Source organism: Perca flavescens, chromosome 5 (assembly GCF_004354835.1).
Source record: "Perca flavescens isolate YP-PL-M2 chromosome 5, PFLA_1.0, whole genome shotgun sequence".
Classification (NCBI taxonomy): Eukaryota; Metazoa; Chordata; class Actinopteri; order Perciformes; family Percidae; genus Perca; species Perca flavescens.
The window spans coordinates 13365760-13388461 of record NC_041335.1 but is presented as its reverse complement, the minus strand read 5'-3'; the positions used below and the strand labels follow the sequence as shown (position 1 = coordinate 13388461).

At 42.1% G+C, this 22702-nt stretch overlaps 1 protein-coding gene across 1 annotated transcript in view; it reads right to left on the bottom strand.

The window, feature by feature from the left end:
• Positions 1–22702, bottom strand: part of c5 (complement component 5) — a 33687-nt gene that overhangs the window by 2013 nt on the left and 8972 nt on the right. Inside the window, exons 16-40 of the mRNA XM_028577622.1 lie at positions 22575–22701; positions 22366–22428; positions 22044–22241; positions 19674–19758; positions 18876–18961; positions 18145–18284; positions 17725–17958; positions 15165–15225; positions 14962–15051; positions 13432–13644; positions 13278–13353; positions 12359–12506; positions 12151–12255; positions 11813–11984; positions 6701–6825; positions 6099–6179; positions 5801–5953; positions 5218–5280; positions 5027–5117; positions 4789–4828; positions 4205–4307; positions 2401–2475; positions 2101–2206; positions 1310–1393; positions 1086–1175 (exon numbers count right to left, since the gene is read on the bottom strand). Coding sequence (XP_028433423.1) covers positions 1086–1175; positions 1310–1393; positions 2101–2206; positions 2401–2475; positions 4205–4307; positions 4789–4828; positions 5027–5117; positions 5218–5280; positions 5801–5953; positions 6099–6179; positions 6701–6825; positions 11813–11984; positions 12151–12255; positions 12359–12506; positions 13278–13353; positions 13432–13644; positions 14962–15051; positions 15165–15225; positions 17725–17958; positions 18145–18284; positions 18876–18961; positions 19674–19758; positions 22044–22241; positions 22366–22428; positions 22575–22701 — 2809 coding nt within the window. The remainder of the gene's footprint in view (positions 1–1085; positions 1176–1309; positions 1394–2100; positions 2207–2400; positions 2476–4204; positions 4308–4788; positions 4829–5026; positions 5118–5217; positions 5281–5800; positions 5954–6098; positions 6180–6700; positions 6826–11812; positions 11985–12150; positions 12256–12358; positions 12507–13277; positions 13354–13431; positions 13645–14961; positions 15052–15164; positions 15226–17724; positions 17959–18144; positions 18285–18875; positions 18962–19673; positions 19759–22043; positions 22242–22365; positions 22429–22574; position 22702) is intronic.

The following is a 22702-nucleotide window of genomic DNA, read 5'->3' as shown; positions in this document are numbered from 1 at the left end:
CAGATGATAAATGTGCCAGATGAATGCTTATGTGCCAGCTGATAGCGACATATCAAGCTATAATAAGACAACAATAACACTATCAAAACATCGCTATGATGATACAGATGCATTTAAAAAGTCTATCGTCTCCTTGTTTGTCCGCTTATATCTGTCTTTGTTGACACCCACCATGTCTATGTAGGCTACCATACCACGATGCCATTCTACATGCCACAGCAATGTAGAATTTTAAATGATCTCTGTACCCACACCTGTGGTGGAATTTCCAGAAACACCATGTCATTGTTAAGATGAGACAAGGGGAAAACTTAGTGACATCAGATCCTTTCTACAGTAGGTCACAGGTCAGTGGTCGAACAGATCCATTTGGCCATTCTTAATCACGAAACCTGTCCTATGTTCAAGTATGAATGTATGTGTGTCTCTATAGATTGAGGAAGTCTAGGCAGCTGCATGATAAGGGAATGCTGTGTTCCGAGAAACAGGATAGGGTGCCCCACACACAGACCTCAGCCTATTCCACAAAAGAATGTAGGTAGACTGATACAAGATACCTTATCCCAATTTAGAATTTGCAAAACAACAAGATTTAGGTGAGCATCTGTGTTTAAATGCCTCTTGGAAATGCAGAGTGCTTTAGAATCGGAATGGCACTACATGACAATACACTGTGGTTGAAATTGTATTGCTTAATCCTAGTTCTCCTCGCTCTAGATTCATTAAATGCTTCTGTGTAAGTCATCAGAGTCTCTCGAAGTTCCTTCACGTATCCAGAGTCGAGCTGCTCCTGAGATTTTTCTCGAACCCTAACCCCTAACCCTAGTCTGCAGCACTAGAGCCCGGTGTGCTGTGCAGCGCCACCCAAAGTGTGTGTCTTATATGAGTTCCTAAATCACAAATGTATGACAGAAATGCACTTGCAATTGCAATTGCAAAATGCATATTTTGAAACAAATCTCTGATACTTTTCTCTTTCTGTAAGGTGTCACTTTGTTTCTTGACATATAAAATGTCCTGTATGAAGCCTCCATCCAGTAAATGGTAATAAATATTCACTTTATGTATTCATTCTTCATTCTCACCATATTTGATGTGCGGCTGGCAGGTCTCGTTGATCCGTTTCTCTGTTGTCAGCGTCACATCGATGTTTCCTCTGTAGGCAGCGCATGCAGCTAAACAACCACATATAATGTAGAGTTAACTAAAAACATATTCAAAAATGGCATATACAACATACAAAGTACACAAAAACAATGCTTGATGAAAAACTTGTAACAAATTCAGCCAATCAAAAGGCAGACGTTACCTGTCATACACTGACACTGTTCATCCACACACAGGCGCTGCAGCTTCTGCTGCTGGTAAGAGAACTGTGTGGTGCATTCACTGCCTGCAGGAGAAAAGATGTATCAGTTTAAAAAACTGTAAAGGAACAATCCAGCATTTAAATAAAATCCTTCTTCAGAGTCAAATGTTTCAGATGGATATAATTTAATGTAATAATAATAATAAGACAGACTTAGAGTTATTGCTCTTTTGTTGGAGCTAGGCTAACAGTTTTACCCTGCTTATGGACTTTGTGCTAAGCTAGACTAAACTCATTCTGGAGCTGTCATGACAAAAAGGAAAACACTCAAATGTAAAGATAATAAGTCAAAATAGAGATAGATTACTATCAAATACTTTTGATTCAGTAAGTCTCTTTTTTGATTTAGTCTCTCAGAAATCTGTCTTTGAAAATCAAAAACCTGATTAACAACGTTCTAATCTTGTTTTAGAAACTTACAGTTTTGACTAAGTCAGAATCTTGATTTGGCAATTTATAATCTCATAATTATTAAAATGTTTGACTTACTGGGTCATAATCTGTTTTATACAGTCTATGGTCATAATTACTGTATGACACGAGAAGTCAAAAACAGTAAAATGTTTGACTAAGTAGCTCATTATTATCACTTGGAAAGTCACAGTATTACTTACAATCATAATTTTTACTTAATATCTAATCATTTTCACACAAAAATAAACAACCAAATCTGGACACAGACTTGATAAAGACTACATATATCAGGATGCACATCAGGTCCTTACTCTCACCTTTGTCCTGAGGCTCAGAGACGCTAAACAGGGATTCACTGGCTCCGCCCACCCTGAACCCAGTCCTGATGCGAAAACCAACGCAAAGGAAATACTCAGAGGGAACCTAGCAACCATCGTAACACAAAGAGCAACAAATGAAGGCAAATATCACGGTAATAAAGGAAAAAATATATAGATTTTTAGATTAGAAGAATTTGAATTTTTGGTTGGAGGTATTCTATTGCAATGGCTTATAATTTGGTGGTTTTTGTGCTTTTGTTTAGGTTTGTTGTTCTTCCTGGTGTTTCTGTTACTCACAGAGTCTATCTGAATGATCACAGTGTTTCCTTGGAGTTCATAATGGGAGATGAGAGGCTCCTCTGTGTCCATGAACTGCAAAACAACAGATTAGTTAGCCTAAACCTGAAAAAGACTTAAATAAATAAAACATGAATGAAATACATAAAGTGTAAAGGACCACCAAAACTCATTGTGATCCGATCAGTCAAACCATTTGGCGAAGTGGTCTGGGACGTATGTATTTGACCACATGTCTTTTGTAGTGTACAATAAATGCCAATGCGTCCCCGACATGGAAAATGGAAAATATGTAATCAATGCAGGTTATTTTGGGGACAGCATGCCAACACTCACATGTCTGCAAAGAAAGTGCAAATGACCTAAAACTTCTTCTTCGTTTTATGATGGGTTGCAACCATAAAACAAATTAAAACCTAATTGCAATTCATTATTGATTCTGCACAATAGCGTTTCTATTAGCATTTATTGCATAAGCCGTTTACCAATTAAGAGAAATTCCGATGAGATCGAACGTACAAACTTTGTGTTGATATTCATGAAATTCAATCAAATTTTACTGTTTCCATAACACATTACTTAATTTGCATAAAAAACGCGGATGATAACATGGCTAGTGCCTCCTTGCATATAAGCTACAGTCAGAATTAGCATGTTATCTTGTTGTTGTAAGTGTTATAAATGTGGGGCGGAAAAAAAGTTTGAATCAGTTGCTTTGACATTTGCTGGCTCTGTAACATCTACGTGAAGGTAATAGTTTGGATTCAGAAAACAGGATGTGTGATTGGTCCTTCAGAATAGATAGTGTGAAGGGACGGGTATTCTTTCTTCCCTATCACCTTCATTGCTGTTTGCACCATGTTGTCAATTTGAACTGGACTGTGAGGGTACCATACCACGATGCCATATCTAATGATGCTCTCCAGCACAGCAATGTAGAATGTTAAAATGATCTCTGTACCCACACCTGTGGTGGAATTTCCAGAAACACCATGTCATTGTTAAGATGAGACAAGGGGAAAACTTAGGTGACATCAGATCCCTTCTACAGTAGGTCACAGGTCAGTGGTCGAAAAGATCCATTTGACCATTCTTAATCACGAAACCTGTCCTATGTTCAAGTATGAATGTATGTGTGTCTCTATAGATTGAGGAAGTCTAGGCAGCTGCATGATAAGGGAATGTCAACACTCAATAGCGTGCCCATGTTACAACGATTTGGACGAAGTGTTGTGGGACCTTGCATCAGTTTGCCAGATAGAAGAAGATGTGTTAAATTCAGCTGACAGCGATATCTCCAGCTGTACCAGCGCAACCGCTAACGTGACTGACAAGGGTGTCGACCTAATAACTGTGCAAATGAACTTCTGGGCCTGGAGACGCATGACAGAGATAGGTGTGAATGGGGAAGTGTCTCTGCTCTTCACTTCACAGAGTCAGGACCCGACGCTACCCGACGGGCCGGGCAGGGTTCGGACAGATATTTAGAAATGATGTTTGGGTTCGGGTCGGGCTCAGTCACATCAGCGCGCTAAGACATTGAACATTTTAAATTTAAAAAAGCGTATTATGTAGGTGCGCTGCATTTTAAAACCAAGTGTAAACAGGGTAATTTTTTTCACTTAGTCTGTTTCTGATTTTATGAACAGAACTACTTTTACACCTTAGACAGGAAACTCTTTTACACACACAGAATTTTGATTGAATTTTCCCTCTGGTCTGTCCTTATACTGACAGACATTGTGAGATTAGTGCTCTGATTCTCAGGTCAAACCTAAACAGACCTGAACTAAGAGAAGTTCACCTGTTTTAGGTCATCCAGGTAACCATCCACACCTGTTGGCAGCTGGATCTTCATCACCGTCAGACTGGACTCTGTGAACACCTCGTTAGGAGGAGGTTTATACCTGTAACACACACACATCATTTAAACTCAATCACACTGATGGTCAGATGATTATTGTCAGTTTTTGTAATCTTTTAAAGACTGATCTGACATAAGAAGAAATTTGGAGAGAATTATTTTGACGTTAATTAACCACTAAATAATGCTATAATTTTCCTTAATGTATAAGAAATGATAAGTGCTAAATGTATTGTAGAGGGTGAAACAAGACGTGCATAAATCTCTCTATCTGTGTATGTAATCTTCTGCTGCAGTCTTGTTACTGTGCTACTGAAATGTCACAGTGATGTCAGGACTTTGAGGTAAAAGTGAGACTGGCACATAGAAGTTTCACATAAAAAAGTGCAGATCAGATACGGTGTCAAGTTAAAATGACAAATGTCTTTATATTTACAGTGACATAATGCTTTCTATGTAAATGTGCAAAAGTTAAAGTGTGAAGTTTGGTTAAGACGTTAAGTAATGAGTTTTAGTTTTCTCACTTTGCACAGGCGACCAAGTGAGGAGCACGCATACTGGGATCTGACAAGGAGAAGAAGAAAGTGACTCTGGTAACGGACAGACAGACAGCTGGACAGACATGTAGGTAGACTGATACAAGATACCTTATCCCAATTTAACAACTTACTCAACAGTTATGGTATGAATATTTGTTATCTTTATCAGGTTGCACTATTAGGGAACACTGTGTCATTGTAAGCAATATAAGCAAATACTTACTGTCGGAGGTGCCAGGGCCCGCCACCTCTATAGTGATGTCAAAGTTACAATTCTTTGCGGGCGAGGTGGTCTCGTAGTAAACTGTCTTCAACTGGGAACAAAGCGTGGGCAAGCTAAAGGGCATCCTGGGACATTTACAACAAGTAAAATGTCCAGTAAACCACTAGGACACTGTATTAGAACACGCCTACCTTCACATGAGACGCGCCCCTCCCATAACCTGTGGTCACGGTGATGTCATCGTCCTCTGTCACCTGGGAGGAAAAAAAACCCAGGAAGACAGAAACAGTTTAGAAGGTTATTAACAACAGCAAAGCAGCACCGGACCTGGCTGCTAAGTCTGTCTCACTGTCCTGCACCTGTCTCCCTCTCTTGAGTCTGTCTCACTGTCCTGAGTCTCTTTCACTGTCCTGCACCCGTCTCACTGTCCTGAGTCTGTCTCACTGTCCTGCACCTGTCTCCCTCTCTTGAGGCTGTCTCACTGTCCTGAGTCTCTTTCACTGTCCTGCACCCGTCTCACTGTCCTGAGTCTGTCCCACTGTCCTGCACCTGTATCCATCTCCTGATTCTTGTTTCACTGTCCTGTACCTGTCTCAATGTCCTGAGACTGTCTCACAGTCCTGCACCTGTCTCCCTCTCCTGAGTCTCTTTCACTGTCCTGCACCTGTCTCCCTCTCCTGAGTCTGTCTGACTGTCCTGCACCTGTCTCCCTCTACTGAGTCTCTTTCACTGTCCTTCACCTGTCTCCCTCTCCTGAGTATGTCTCCCTCTCACCAGGATGGGCGTGGCGACAGGTCGGCTCTGGCTCAACTGGACTTGTCTCAGTGTTCCTTTCTTGCTGTAGCGGATGTTGATGACCTGATTGAGGACAGCTCGAGGGACAACTCTGCTGTACTCTGTCAACGCCTCCAGAGTCAAGGCTGTGTCCTAAGAAAGAGACAGACAGACAGACAGGCAGACCGACAGGATGGAGGTCAACAGTCACCCAGTTAACATCTGTGTGTGTGTGTGTGTGTGTGTGTGTGTGTGTGTGTGTGTGTGTGTGTGTGTGTGTGTGTGTGTGTGTGTGTACCTGTATAGAGTAGAAACCCTGTCCGTAGCGCTGATCCTGGGTCAGCCAGGCCAAGATGGGGTTGGCGTAGGGGAGGCTCCCCTTTAACACAAAACAGCATTGTCTTACTTCAAACTCCAATAATCAATAATAAGTTGATGTGATCATTGATTCTGATCAGTAATGTTTGTTTACATCTGTCTAGCCGAGTCAATCAGGCTCACATATAATACTGAAGTGTTGCAGTGAGCTTATTACTCTCTCTTATTCAAGGGAGCCTGACTGCTTCTATGTTATAGTTGTGCATGTGACAAATAAAGAACTTTAACTTATCAGTTCACTACATTTAAAAAAAAAAAAAAACTACATTTAAAATTGCATATTTATTATCATCAAATAAAAACGGTTTGAATTAAAAAGTAACTAAACACCAGGGTGAAAAGTCTGGCTGTGTTCAAAAGTGTTGCACCTAAAACCACAGGGATGTCACAGTGTACTGACACACCCCAAAGTACACTTCTACATCACTGCAAAAAGTTGAAAGGTTACCACTGGAGAGCAGCAGAAACAAGATTTATGATGTTGGGGGGGAAAAAAGACAATTAGCAGACAGGAAGCAGCACCTTTAGCAGCACAGTCAGCAGGACGTACGCTGTCATCTCCACCGTCAGACCACTGGATTGGTCGGGGGTCAGCCAAGTAGCTTTTACGCCGGGCTCCTGCCAGTACCTGAGCACAGCAGGGTTGCCTGCACACACACACACACACGCACACGCACATACACACACACACACACACACACACACACACACACACACACACACACACACACACACGGTTTTATTTTTTAATAGGTAGAGAGGGAAAAGCAGCAGTGCAGATCCCTTACTTTAAATATAATTTGCTTAAAACTGAAACCATCCATCTCTCTATTTACAAATGTTTTAACACATTTTTACAGCCACCTTTCAAATCCAGTTGGTCTTACCGTTTTTTTATTATTTATTATTTTACTTGTTTATAAAGCTTTGAATAATCTTGTTACCTTCTTAGATCAGAGATTTTTCATGTTATGTTCCTGCCAGATCACGGAGGCCCTCCAGCGCTTTTCTTAGTAAATGTTCCTCGTGTCCCATAAAAGTACTGGCGAGAGTGCCTTTAATTTTATTATCTTACTGCCTATGGATGTTAGAAGTGAAAGCTCTCAGTATTTTTTAAAAGGAAATTAAAGACCTGTCTTTTTTTATCTAGGTTTTACTGTAATTTGGACTGTTGTTAGCTATATATATATATATATATATATATATATATATACACACACACACACACACACACATATATACACAGTACAGACCAAAAGTTTGGACACACCTTCTCATTCAATGCGTTTTCTTTATTTTCATGACTATTTACATTGTAGATTCTCACTGAAGGCATCAAAACTATGAATGAACACATATGGAATTATGTACTTAACAAAAAAGTGTGAAATAACTGAAAACATGTCTTATATTTTAGATTCCTCAAAGTAGCCACCCTTTGCTTTTTTTGATAGCGCTGCAAACCCTTGGTGTTCTCTTAATGAGCTTCATGAGGTAGTCACCTGAAATGGTTTTTACTTCACAGGTGTGCCTTGTCAGGGTTAATTAGTGGACTTGTTCCCTTATTAATGGGGTTGGGACCATCAGTTGTGTTGTGCAGAAGTCAGGTTGATACACAGCCGACAGTCCTATTGGACAACTGTTAGAATTCATATTATGGCAAGAACCAATCAGCTAAGTAAAGAGAAACGAGTGGCCATCATTACTTTAACAAATTGCGAAAACTTTGAATGTGTCCCCAAGTGCAGTCGCAAAAACCATCAAGCTCTACAACGAAACAGGCTCACATGAGGACCGCCCCAGGAAAAGAAGACCAAGAGTCACCTCTGCTGCTGAGGATAAATTCATCCGAGTCACCAGCCTCAGAAATCGCATGTTAGCAGCAGCTCAGATTAGAGACCAGATGAATGCCACACAGAGTTCTAGCAGCAGACACATCTCTAGAACAACTGTTAAGAGGAGACCGCGCAAATCACGCCTTCATGGTCAAGTAGCTGCTAGGAAACCACTGCTAAGGAGACGCAACAAGCAGAAGAGATTTGTTTGGGCCAAGAAACACAAGGAATGGACATTAGACCAGTGGAAATATGTGCTTTGGTCTGATGAGTCCAAATTTGAGATCTTTGGTTCCAACCGCCGTGTCTTTGTGCGACGCAGAAAAGGTGAACGGATGGATTCTACATGCCTGGTTCCCACTGTGAAGCATGGAGGAGGAGGTGTGATGGTGTGGGGGTGCTTTGCTGGTGACACTGTTGGGGATTTATTCAAAATTGAAGGCATACTGAACCAGCATGGCTACCACAGCATCCTGCAGCGACATGCCATCCCATTTGGTTTGCGTTTAGTTGGACTATCATTTATTTTTCAACAAGACAATGACCCCAAACACAGCTCCAGGCTGTGTAAGGGCTATTTGACCAAGAAGGAGAGTGATGGAGTGCTGCGCCAGATGACCTGGCCTCCACAGTCACCGGACCTGAACCCAAGCAAGATGGTTTGGGGTGAGCTGGACCGCAGAGTGAAGGCAAAAGGGCCAACAAGTGCTAAGCATCTCTGGGAACTCCTTCAAGACTGTTGGAAAACCACTTCAGGTGACTACCTCTTGAAGCTCATCAAGAGAATGCCAAGAGCGTGCAAAGCAGTAATCAGACCAAAGGGTGGCTACTTTGAATAAACTACAATATAATGACATGTTTTCAGTTATTTGACACTTTTTTGTTAAGTACATAAGTCCACATGTGTTCATTCATAGTTTTGATACCTTCAGTGAGAATCTACAACAGGGGTCGGCAACCTTAGGCACGCGTGCCACCATGGGCACGCGGGACCTTAACCAATGGCACGCTGGCAATATGTGTGCAAGAGAGTTATTGATGTGTTGAAATCATGGTTGAAATGCTGAAGCACTCTCTCATCCGCATGCCAAATTACATCTTTCACAGTTGCGCGACCTCATAGGTGCCGATACCGTGGGAGCTCGAGCACCCACGGAAAATACTGAGCACCCACGTGTGCCAGACTCCCAGTTCATTTTTACATTCATTTAATATTAAACATTGCAGGTGGTGCTTAGTGGAGCGTGTGTCATAGAGTGATTGGTCATGGCGGTGGCATTGATTTATAATTTCCCACGAAGCTGATTAAACTTCTCATCCCCAATCCTATCTCTATCTGTGAGAAGTGGCGCTGTCCTGAGTTGAAAGATAGGCTACTTTACGGCGTTAGTATGGCGTGTGTGTTCGTGTCGGCCGCTGTCCATTTCCTAAGGTTCTGAAATGCAAACATTTTTGACTATTTTTTTTTTTTTTTTAAAGGGTGTGCGCGTGTGAGCGCCCACGGATGAAAACATAAATCGGCGCCTGTGCGCGACCTGTTATTTACGGTAGTTTGATAGACTCATATCTCTGACTGGGAACAATACAAAGAGGATTACCAACTGCCGCTGTGGCAGATGAACTAACGCTAGTCTTGTTACTGTAAGTAGGCTACAATTAAACCTTCGTGAGTTAAAAGTCACTACTTATCAGTGCACTCATCTGTGTAGACCGGCATAAACATGCAGGAGGCGATATTTCAATCTGCTCTGTCTGCTCACTACACTCTTGTCCACCGCGCTGTTTTATGCAAACACAGCTTTATACTCTGCAAATAGCACATTTTTACAAAACAAGCTAAAACAAAAGCTGTCGGTTTGTAGTCTGTTTATCTTAGTTTGCAGGGAATCTTGAAATTTGGACAAATTCTTATAAACTTAAGCTGGCTGAAGAAACCATCCTCTCCGCTGGAGCGGCAAATATGGACGCATTATAAGACCAAAACAAATACATGTGGCTACTTAATATGCACGTGAATGACGCAATCGTTATGTTCATGTTGATAATGATGCTGGTTGTGTTATTATTTTGCCACAGCATCGTTTCATTGAAAATGAGGCATACAGGACCTGCTTATCAGTCCATTCATCATTAAAGCTGGGCTTTTCCACTTCAACTTTTCCTTCAGGCTCTTTGACAGTGATAGTTTTGTCAGCCCATTTTCCACCAATCAGGACTGCATACTAAAACCATGTTTCCATAATCATAATAATAATATACAATAATAATAATAATACTTACAAGGTCCTGATTATGAGAAATACATGTTATCAAATGTTGCTATGCAATAAAATTACAGATTCCCTGGATATTACATTTTGATGTGATGTCATAATAAAACTTAATGTTAACATGGCATACTAATAAACAAGAAATTTTGAAAAGGGCACTTCATATCAAAAAGGTTGCCGACCCCTGATCTACAATGTAAATAGTTATGAAAATAAAGGAAACGCATTGAATGAGAAGGTGTGTCCAAACTTTTGGCCTGTGAGTGTGAGTGTGTGTGTATATATATATATATATATATATATATATATACACATGACTTTCTCCCATGACTCCTCTGGATCATCCAAATGGTCATTGGCAAACTTAAGACGGGCCTGGACATGTGCTGGTTTAAGCAGGGGAACCTTCTGTGCCATGCATGATTTCAAACCATGACGTCTTAGTGTATACCAACAGTAACCTTGGAAACGGTGGTCCCAGTTCTTTTCAGGTCATTTACCAGCTCCTCCCGTGTAGTTCTGGGCTGATTTCTCACCTTTCTTAGGATCATTGAGACCCCACGAGGTGAGATCTTGCATGGAGCCCCAGTCCGAGGGAGATTGACAGTAATGTTTAGCTTCTTCCATTTTCTAATGATTGCTCCAACAGTGGACCTTTTTTCACCAAGCTGCTTGGCAATTTCCCCGTAGCCCTTTCAAGCCTTGTGGAGGTGTACAATTTTGTCTCTAGTGTCTTTGGACAGCTCTTTGGTCTTGGCCATGTTAGTAGTTGGATTCTTACTGATTGTATGGGGTGGACAGGTGTCTTTATGCAGCTAACGACCTCAAACAGGTGCATCTAATTTAGGATAGTAAATGGAGTGGAGGTGGACATTTTAAAGGCAGACTAACAGGTCTTTGAGGGTCAGAATTCTAGCTGATAGACAGGTGTTCAAATACTTATTTGCAGCTGTATCATACAAATAAATAGTTAAAAAAATCATATATTGTGATTTCTGGATTTTTTTTTTTTAGATTATGTCTCTCACAGTGGACATGCACCTACGATGACAATTTCAGACCCCTCCATGATTTCCAAGTGGGAGAACTTGCAAAATAGCAGGGTGTTCAAATACTTATTTTCCTCACTGTATATATATATATATACATATAAAATAATTGATTTCTACAGTATTGTTTTATCCCTGTTGTTTCTTCTATTTTATTCCATTCAATTGACTTTTAAAATGTTATGGTTTTATTGTTGGAATTTTAGACTTGCAACATTTTATTTATAGGGGTTTATTGTTGTTTTTATTTTTTTCCCTCTATTGTTTTAACTTTGCTGAAGCATGTACAAATAGTTATACTCTCTTCTATCCAACATTTCTTCTGGTATTCTCTCTAACAGTAGTACTAAATGACATAATATATGCATATAACTTCCCAAAATGATTTCACTTTGCTTGTGACCAATGAAGATGTTCTTTAAAGTTTCATCAAATTTCACTTGATTTAAAAAAGGACCAACACAAACAAAAAACGAGCACCTTTGTTTCGAGCCAGTTTCTCCAGACTTCTGAACAGCTCGGAGGCCGTCATGCTGAGAGGGTCATGAAGGGTCAGAGCGTAGGTCGCCACCGCACGCACATATACACTCTTCACACCAGGGGCATGCTGGGAAATGTAGTCTGCTGCAGAGTTCATGCTGTCATCGTGGAACTGAAAGAGAATAGGACGAGAGGTGAGGGAAAAAAGAGAGGAGAGGAGGATGAAGAGATGAGACAGGGATGAAGATAGGAGGAGAAAGAAGATAAAGTGGGGGAGGAGGAGGAGGAGGAGGAGGAGGAGGAGGAGGAGGAGGAAGAAGATGTAGGTGTGTTCTCACCCGGAGCTGCAGAATGGGGTCTTTGATTCTCGTGGCTCTGTATAACGCGATCAGCACGAAGGACGTCAAATACACAGATTGGTCGACCGCATCCATCCCTGCAGCCTGCAGCCAATCAGAAAACACTTAACTTTACCCAAAACACAAGGAAGGAACCCTGAGAGGAAGGGTTACTCAGTAAAAGATCAAACAAAGAAGAATTGCTGACCATGACATTTTTGGATTTCTCAGCGAAGGATCCGTCCGGCTGCTGAGTGCTGCGGATCAACCAGGACACAGACTCTGACAGTTTCTGATGGTCCACAGGGTCCACCATGTCCACCAAGGCCAGGGTCTTCACCATCAGGGCTGTCATCCTGAGAGAGAGAGAGAGAGAGACAGACAGACAGACATGTGTCAGAGTGGGCATTGCTTGTTGCCACACTGTCAAACTTAAATTTGACCATCAGATGGAACCCAAGTAGCAGAAATAAATCCTACACATACTGAGTTTGAGAAGTATGGGACGCCCTTTTTATTTAATTTTTTTAAAGATAATGTTTTGGGCATTTTTAGGCCTTTACTGACAGGACAGCTGAAGAAATTAAACGGGAGAGAGAGGGGAATGATATGCAGTAAAAGGGCCACAGGTCGGAGTCGAACCCGGACCCGCTGCGTCGAGGAGCAAAACTCTATATATGGGCACCCGCTCTACCAACTGAACTATCCAGGTACCCAGGGGCACCCTTTTTATACAATATAAATAAAGAGCAACTACCTAGTAGCCCGGCATCGCCAGCATCTGCCAAAGCAAATAAAACAGGAGGTTCTTCTGGTCAGATTTGTCAAGTTCCCAGGCTAATAAGCTATGCTTTTTTTTTCTTCAGATTTTTCAGCACAACACATGGCCGTAGCTAGTTGCTTTGGTCTGAAGCTTTGAGATAGCCACGCCTCTTCATTTGAATATAAGAAGTGGGAATAAATAGAGTGGGAAATAAATAAATGTGACATTCAAATAAATGAAAGCAAAACCTTTTTATTTATTTATTGAACTATATTGACTCATATATTTATATTTACATTTATTTATATATTATTGCCAAATTTATTTATTTATAATATAATACTTTTGGTGTTTGTGTTCTGACCTGGTGCTGGGTTCTCTCTTCATCCACATACTGTAGCTGGAGTCTCCAAGTCTGAATGAACTGATACTGACCAGACCTGCACACACAGTACACATTAAATACAGGAAGGGAACCTCCTTAGGTCACCATCAGTGTCTCTTCAGTGTCTCCTCACCGTCTCGGATCTTCCGTCTCAGATCTGCTGAGTTCTTCTGGATGTCTTCTCCCAGGACGTCCCAGCTACTCGTCGTCTCCAGGTACTGATACACCAGTACCAGGGGAAGAAGGCCACCGAGCTCCACCTCTGCCGACCCGGTCGGCAGGTTGGTGAGCTGTCGGAGGCCTTCAGGTTTGTGAATCACCGACAGGACATCACCAAGAACGTCACCTGGTAGACAAAACACACACATCACATGCATAGATGGATTGCTGTACGGGCCTACCGGGCACAGGCCCAGGGGCCCAAGCGGTCAAGGGTCCTGAAAAAATGTTGCTGATTAAAACGTCCATAAAGAGACTTGAAATTACCAAAAATAGAAGAAAGAATGTACAGACACAGGGAACAAAACGACCTAAAATAGGGCCTTAGTTTGCTTCAATTTAGCTAGCAACTAGTTTCCAATGAGGCGATTTCCACTATTTAACCCAGAACAAAGAAGGAAACAGAAACTTTACTCACAGCTCCATGCTGACTAAGACAAATATAAACTCTCTTCAATTTACTTCACATTAGTCTCGCATTGCCAGACCTTCCTACACAGCACTGTGGAGGAAGGTCTGGCTAGTCCACACGGGGACGGGAGAAAAACGTTTCTGGTTTATTGGCATTTCTTTAAACCAATCACAATCGTCTTGGGCTGCGCTAAGCGCCGGACTCAATGACGGTGCCCATGGGTGACTTTAGACCCTTTTCAAGACCCCCTAAATTTCATCTCAGCCCCCCTAAAAATTACAATAATAGAAAACATTTTTGTTTTTTAAATACATTTTGGTGCTTAAAGTAAAAGATTGTGAAGAATTACAGGTTCAAAGAGCTTGAAACAGGTTTAATATCCTGTGTCGCTGTAGCCAATGCAATATGCACCTGTAACCCAGTCAAGAAAAGGGTCAACAGAAATGTAGTTTTAGCCAATCGGAGGTGGTTGTACCAGACTCCCGCCTTTGGTTGAGTCTTGCTCGGTTGTAAAGTTTAACGTTGGTAGTCCCCAGAGATTAGAACCCAAATTGCAACGTAAGAAACAAAAATTGCTGAATGTTAGAACATTGTGTCATATTGGTCGTTATTACTTGGACTTATAAAGTGTCAGGTTTAGTTAAAAACGTAAGCTGATGTTGTTCAGTAGCTAGCTCAGAGATGATCGGCTAATGAAATGACTAATTTAGCAGGGGGAGTTAACACTTTTGCAAGGCAGAATGTCCGTGTCACATTCTTATTAGGGGCTGAGCCCCCCTAAAGGTCTGATCCTAGAATCGCCCCTGACGGTGCCGCTGCACAATAGCCTCGGGAAGGAACTTGTTTTGGTGGAACATCTGCTTGTTCAAAGGTTGTTTTAGATGTGCAACAGAAAACTCAGATTGGACAGATAGTCTAGCTAGCTGTCTGGATTTACCCTGCAGAGATCTGAGGAGCAGGTAACCATAGTCCTCAGAACTGTTTCCAGTGTAGCTCTGTATGTCAGCACTACAGTATCTCTTTATGTCTTACCGTTGATAGTCAGCATCCTCTCCACAGCTGTGTTGGGAACGATGTTGGACGGCAGTTTGTTCTTCAGCAGCACTGTTCTCTTCTCTGTACCTACAGCAGCAGGAAAACACAGCACGGAACAGAATGACTTCAACAAACACTGATCTCCTGTCAGAGCAGTGCCATCGCACACAGAGCTGGTTGATTAGACAGAGGAAATGTACCATAGAGTCCCTGTGGGTCCAGCATCCCTCCGGAAAATTCCTCCTGCTTCACTCCTTCAGGCTGGAAACACAAAATCAAATAAAAAGGTAAATCTTATGGCCGGGTTGGCTCGGTGGTAGAACAGGAACACATATACTGAGAGGTTTGTGCCTCGACGCGGGGTCCGGGGTTTGAGTCCGACCTGTGGCAATTTCCTGCATGTCTTCCCCCTCTCTCTCCCCTTTATCACCTAGCTGTCCTGTCAAAAATCAAAGGCAGAAAGCCCAACAACAAAAAAAAGGTAAATCTCCCGGTTTACATTCACAAAATGTTCAACACCTGTTTCAGGCATTGTTAGTGAAATCTAACAATACCTGAATCTCTAATCTAATCTCTAATTGTTTCTTGTCCAACTCAATCAACAATCTTTGATCCTTCTGCATCTTTCTAGACATCGAAATACCCCACCTGTTCATCAGACGCCCTCTGAGATTCCCACCCATAACTCTGACCTGGCGAGGGTTACCTTACCGACGGTGAACATCACCTCGCAGTTTCTTACCTGTCTACTGCTAGTTATAGTCATTTAAATGACTTCAGATGAGCGATGGGGCAGCAGGTATGACAGCAAAAAAGTAAGTAGAGATTATTTTGTCAACTACAAAAACTATGGTGAATGATATATTTGTTAATTACCTTTTATTTATTTTTATAAAAACAAGACTAAAACTAAATAAGAAGTAACCTTTAAAAAAAAAAAAACTATGGCAAGATGTTTTACAATTCATGCCAAGAAATTAAAAGTTAAACTTTTTACTTTTTAAATGCAAAGTTGTAGTCAAAGAGCTGTATGCATCTGTTGAAATCAGAAACTGTAGATTTCTGACGGCAAAATCCGGATCCTCCACTGCCTAAAACTTGATTAATCTGTTGCCCTGATAAGCAACAGGTGTTACTTCACTAATAGTATGGCTCAATGGATGTGCATAGCTGGGATAAAGCCTGACATCCTCCCCTCTCGCTATCTCTGCTATCGGGGCTTAGCGTTGCCCAGGACGGTTGTGATTTGTTTAAAGAAATACAAACAAGCCAGAGCTGTTTTTTCACCTATCCCAGAATAGATAGGTGGTGTAGCCAGACCATACTCCATCCCTGACACAGTGGTGTGGAGATAGGTCTGGCAATGCGAGACTTCACTAACGATATGTATCCTTCAGTAATGTTTGCTAACGTTGGTGGTACTTGGAAGGAAAAAAGAATACACGAGTGTCCCACTGAACATTAGCAACAGCAAACAAAAAGGTAAGTTAAAGTTAATGCAGTCTCGCTTTGCCAGACCCTCCTCCAAAGCACGCGGGAGGAGAGTCTGACTACTCCACATAACATTCGGGAATGGAAGGAAAACGTGCTATGGTTTAATGGCATTTCTTTAAACCAATCACAATCGTCTTGGGCGGTACTAAGCACCAGAGAAACGCTGCGTTGTCGCTGAAAAATAGGCTCGGAAGGAACTTGTTTTGGTGGAACATGTGTACCTTTAAAAGTTGTTTTAGTCGTGCAACAGAAAACTCAAATTGGACAGATAGTCTAGCTAGCTGTCATGATTTACCCTGCAGAGATCTGAGGAGCAGTTAACCATAGTCCTCAGAAATCAACCGGAGTTTAAAATGCCAACACAAAGAAAGACCAAGGCAATAGCCTGGGTAAACCCTGATGAACTTCCGGCAAATTTGAGATTTGCTCTGCAAGTCAGTCTGGCGAAGAGCCCATTCAAACCCATTTCCAATGTCCCCAAAATTGAGGCACCAATCACAACCGCTGAGGCGGGCTTTACACAAATCACAACCGTTGAGGCGGGCTTTACGCAACGACGATAGCGCAGCGACCATGGATGTGGCAGTGACGGCGAGCAGCTTTTTGTTTACATTCAACATGACGGCCACCGAAGTGCAGCGTCACCCAGATCGTTGGTCTGATTGGTTGAAGTACTATCCAATGCGCCCAGAGGCATTTGAGCGGCGTCCGTTGGTGACGCCGCTTTGGAAATGAACTGTCAATGAACCTTTCCCAGACCCACTCTCAGTTACAACTGAGAAGGGTCTGGTGTCAACCAGGCTACCAAGGCAACGGATATCCGGCCTAAATGAGTGAAATCCGGTGGAGCAATCCTGGAAGTGGAACGTCAAGGATATAGACTAAAGTTAATGCAACATTATCGAGGGTTGTGCATGTAACATTTTTTCTTTTTTTAAGTATTTTTTGGGGCATTTTCATGGCTTTAGTAGACATTTGACAGTAGAGAAATGACTGGGATGAAGAGGCAACTCAAGTACTCAAACCAGGTACAATCAGCACCCTGTTAAATCTCAATCTTGTTTAAGTAAAATGTAAACATTGTACGTCATGTTTTTTTCTTCATTTAACCATCTACATTTATACGTAACCCCAGTAGTCCAGTTATAACTGATATGTCTTTTGACCTGCAAATCACCAAATGATGTGTTAACCAGGTGGAATATTTCAACACTCTGAGATTTGGTTTATCTACAATTTATACTTCATTCATTCATCCATTCGTACCACCACTCGTAGCTTCTTCTCCAGGATGTCTGTGCCTCCTTGGTATGTCTTCACGGTGAAGGTCAGGGTGTGTTCTCCAGGCTCCAGGCCCAGCACAGTAAAGGTCACCTGCCCCACCTCCCCTGCAGCCAGGTACCTCCAGCTGCAGGCGGTGGAGTGCAGCCCCGTCCCACCGGCAGCTGGCTGGGACTGCTGCAAGCACAGCGCCGGGCCGGCCGTCAGCGTCACACAGTACTGAGGAGCAAAGGAAGGTGGAGGAGACAAGATGGAGGAAACAAGGTGGAGGAAACAGAGGGAGAAACATAAGGAAACTTTTTGTCATTTACCAAAGATAAAAACAATCATCACCGTGTTTACACACCACTAAACTACAGCTCCTTGCAGAGGATGATGGGAGATGTAGTAGACTGTGGTTGGTACCTTTATGTTGTCGGGCTGCTGGTTGTACACGGAGCCCTTTAGCTCCAGCTGTTCTCCCCTGATCACCTGGTAAGGAAGCGGGACGTCCACACTGAGCGGCAGATTGACCGACACCTGAACCGGCTCTGCAACACACATACCTGCAGAGACACACACAGGTCAAAGACCTCGGCCCAGTCTCCCCGCTAAGGCTATAAACCCTGAACCCTCAGCGACTTAACCGACGTCACTTGATTTTTGTGAACACCAAAAACTCCCTCTGCAGTGTTGTAATGTGGCTTTCCTTCGGATTTTGCTGTGTAATGTTTATGAAAAAGAATGTTTTCTCCACTGAACTGACCATATTCTTTCATGTTTAAAAGGATTTAGAGAACGACTTAACTAGACTTATACGACGAGGTGGCCTAGTGGTTAAGGTGATGGGCTGCTAAACCATTGTGCTTTGCATGCATGGGTTTGAGTCCCAGTGGAGTGTACTTTAGTTTACATGTCAACAAAACAGGAAAGTTCAGTTCAAGGTTTAGACACCTGCTATTCAAGCTGTTTAAAGAGTTCATACAGCTGCTCTTGAAACTGTTCAGACTCCTGTAGTGGAAAAGTAGGACATTTATCAGGATGAAGGATGGATGGAAATGAACAAATGGGAGATATATTCTCCCATTAATGAATGGATTAAATTTAGTATTAGAAGAGAAAGTGATGTTGAACATTAAGGAGGTAAAGAATCTCACCGTTCTTGAACATGCCGATAGCCCTGATCTCCCAGGTGGTTAGAGAGTCTGGTAGACGCTTGTTGATCAGCAATCGATCTGAACTACTAATATAACCAAATAAAAACACATTCAGAAAAGTCCACTGTATTGAAAAGGGGGAATGGGTATCCCTGCAGCATTCTTCTTTAACTTATAGATCATAACTCATAAAAGCAGTTTAAAAATCCATCCGGTTGACTTCAGTGTAACAGGAAATGTTCTCGACACCAGACTCATCTAATTTAATTAGATGAGTATGGTGACGATCTTTGGTGAACATTACTTTACTCCTCCCCTAATTTAGTAGAGGTTTTGTTTTTATTCAGTAGTACTCAGATCATTACTTCAGTAAAAGTAGTAACACTACATTGTAGAAATACTCTGTTACAAGTAAAAGCCCTGCATTGAAAATCTTACTAAGTAAAAGTACAAAAGCATCCAAATATATTTAAAGTACCAAAAATACTCATACTCATTATGAAGAATAATATATATTATATATCATTGTGTTAGAATTATTGATGCATATACTGTATCTGTATGTGTTCATCACTTTAATGTTGCAGCTGATAAAGTTGGAACTCATTTAATTACTTTGTGCACTGCTGGGTAGTTTAATCTATAATAATACATCATCATTGATTAGTTTGTTTTAACTGAATCTGTAAAGTAACTAAAGTTATCAGATAAATGTAGTTGAATAAAAAGAACAATATTTGCCTCGGAGATGTAGTAAACTTAAGGATAAAGTAGTAGTAGTAGTTTGATTTGTGTCACCTGATGGGCTTCACCTCCCACATCCAGCTCTCCGGAAAGTAGCTCCGCACCAGAGAAGGAGCCACATCGAAGTCTGCACCCATTGCTGCACACGCACGCACCCACACACACATACACACAGTCAGGTTTACTTCAGCTTCAATCAGACCTGATGAACATCACAGGAGGAGGTGGGGATGAAACCTTCACTGTGCTCTTCTTTAATTATTATTATTTTTTTTTTAAAGATTATTTTTTTGGGCTCTTCCACCTTTAATTGACAGGACAGCTAGGTGAGAAAGGTGAGAAGACATGCAGGAAATCGTCACAGGTCAGACTCGAACCCTGGACCACTGCGTCAAGGTATAAACCACTATGTATATGGGCGCCTGCTCTACCTACTGAGCCAACCCAGCCACATGCTCCTCTTTAATTTAAGTCCTTGTTCAGGACAGGAGTCCTGACATGTCATGGTTATGTCACCATGACTGTAATAGACATGGACATTCAGCTTTACAAAGAACAAAAGCCTCCACAGGGGGGCGCCGCAGAGCCGAAGGGGAGGCAAAGAGTCTCCCCTCAGCCTTCGGTTTCAGGCTCCTCTCGTGTGGAACCAGCTCCCGGTCTGTGTTCGGGAGAAAAAACTTAAAACTCTCTTCTTTGATAAAGCTTATAGTTAGGGAGTGAGGAGTTGCAGCGTTCACCTAGACCGGCGGGGGAGGGTATATACCTAAAGACACGGCACCCCTTCTCTTCTCCTATTCTCTTCATAGTCGTCAGATTAATCTACCATATAATCAATGATATAATCAAAGTAGAGGGAGGCAGGCCAGTACAGCCCGATCCGGCAGGGGAGAGTTCTAGCCTGACCAGGCTCCTCTCCTTAAGCTGTCTTTTAATTATGCTGTTATAGTTTTAGACTGCTGGGGGACTTCCTTTGACACACTGAGCTTCTCTCCTCTCTCTTTCCATCTGTGTGCATCCTTGTCCCAGAAATGCTTGTTACTAACTTAGCTCTGGGGAGCTTATTCCCCGGAGTCCTTATGTGTTTCTTTTGTCCAGCATGTTTCCTTGGACTAGTGTGGCACCTAAATCATGGTTGCAGTTGTCCCGGTGGTCCTGCTCCACGCCCTGCTATGCCCTGTAACACCCCGCTACACTCTGCAGTGCCCTGCTACGTCCTGCTGCGTCTATGCCCTGCTATGTCCTGCTACGCATTGCTATGCTCTGCTAAGTCCTGTGACACCCTGCAGTGCCCTGCTATGCCATGAACTACTACCACTACTATTTCTGGTATCTTTATTATGACTATTATTGCCATTGTTCATCACACCCCCAACCGGCACCGTCAGACACTGCTTAGAGTCAGGGTCTGTCCGAGGTTTCTCCCTAAAAGGAAGTTTTTCTCACCCCTCGAGGTTTCTTCCTAAAAGGAGTGTTTCCTTGCCACTGTCGTACTAAATGCTTGCTCTTGGGGGAATTACTGGAATTGTTGGGTCTTTGTGTGGTCTAGACCTACTCCTGTAAAGTGTCTTGAGATAACTTGTTATGATTTGATATTGATATATAAATAAAATTGAAAGATAAATTAGAGTCAATACTCTCTGTCCTTCTCTTCTTCATAACTCAGTGAAACGTTAACACACATACATAAAGACAACACACTAATGTTTTAAGCTTTCTTCAGTATAAATGTAATCTTTATATTTATTTATATGAAGATGCTGCTCACTTACAAAATTGATGAAAAATTTGGTACCAAAGTACTTCATTATTTTTCACTACTAAAAGTGAATTATAGCTACTTTCATTTCTTTTTGATTCAACAGTCTAATGGGCATAAACACATTTCTCTGCAGGGCAGTAGCCTTACAGTAGCCTGACAAGCCATACCCACATCTGCAAATTACATTTGCTGCCGCTAGGGTGTGTCTAGATTTCTAGGCTAGCATTAGAGTGGAATCAAACCTGAAATCTAATTTTAATTCAAATTTTTTCATGGCCAAGAAAGAAAGAGCATGTTGACATAGCAACCCCGCTGCTATTTATATATTGATTGTATTTTCTGCACTTGTTGTCTTGTTGTTGTGCTGTTTAATCTTGTGGGTTGTTAAGTGTTATAGAGGACCACAATGGAAAATAGCCTTTGGACTTTATTGTGATTGTATCCTTTTTATGTATGTAATGACTCCAGTACAGTGGTATTTGTGTTTTTAATCAATCAATCTTGCATAGCTACACAATACCACAACCCTCCGGTTTTTGGCACCCTCTAACGACCACAGGAGGTAACTCCACTTTATGTAGACTTCCTGTGCTGTGACATCCGTAATCTATCTTTGTGTCAGTGTGTGTTGGTGTGTGATCAGGGTGTGATGAGTCCAGACTGACCGTGGCGTCCCAGGATGAGGTTCTGGTCCTGGTCCAGGTTCTGTTGGGCAAACTCACAGCAGTCAATGAAGACTTGTTTGCAGGGAGCGTGTTGCTTTTTTTTGAAGGTCTGCAGGGCATGTTGATGGCAGGTCACACTCTTTGGGATAAACTTCATGCCCTGTTTACAGCAGGACTTCAGTCGACCGTAACTCTCCGCTGGACAGAAAGGCAGAGACACTGTTATCTACCTGTTTGGTTCTGAAACTAATACAGCAAATGTGTTTTTGAATGAATCAGTCATACTGGTTTCATTAAAAAATGTTGAAAGGTGGAGTCTCACCTTTCTTTGTCTTCTCCTCATCCGTCAGAGCTCGTTTTGGACGCACGACTGCTGTGCACGCCTCTACACACACACACACACACACACACACACACACACACACACACACACACACACACACACACACACACACACACACAAACACCAACACAAACTCAAATCACTTCATAAACACTGTAATTGTTTGATTGATTGATTGAATGACGTACCGCTTTTTAACGGTTGGGCGTTAGCATTGGTGATGAAGGTAAGGCCAGCCAATCGGAATACATCTGCACTGTCTATGCCGCCGCCTCCCCCGCAGCCCTGGTCACTGTGCTCGATATGACGCATAACC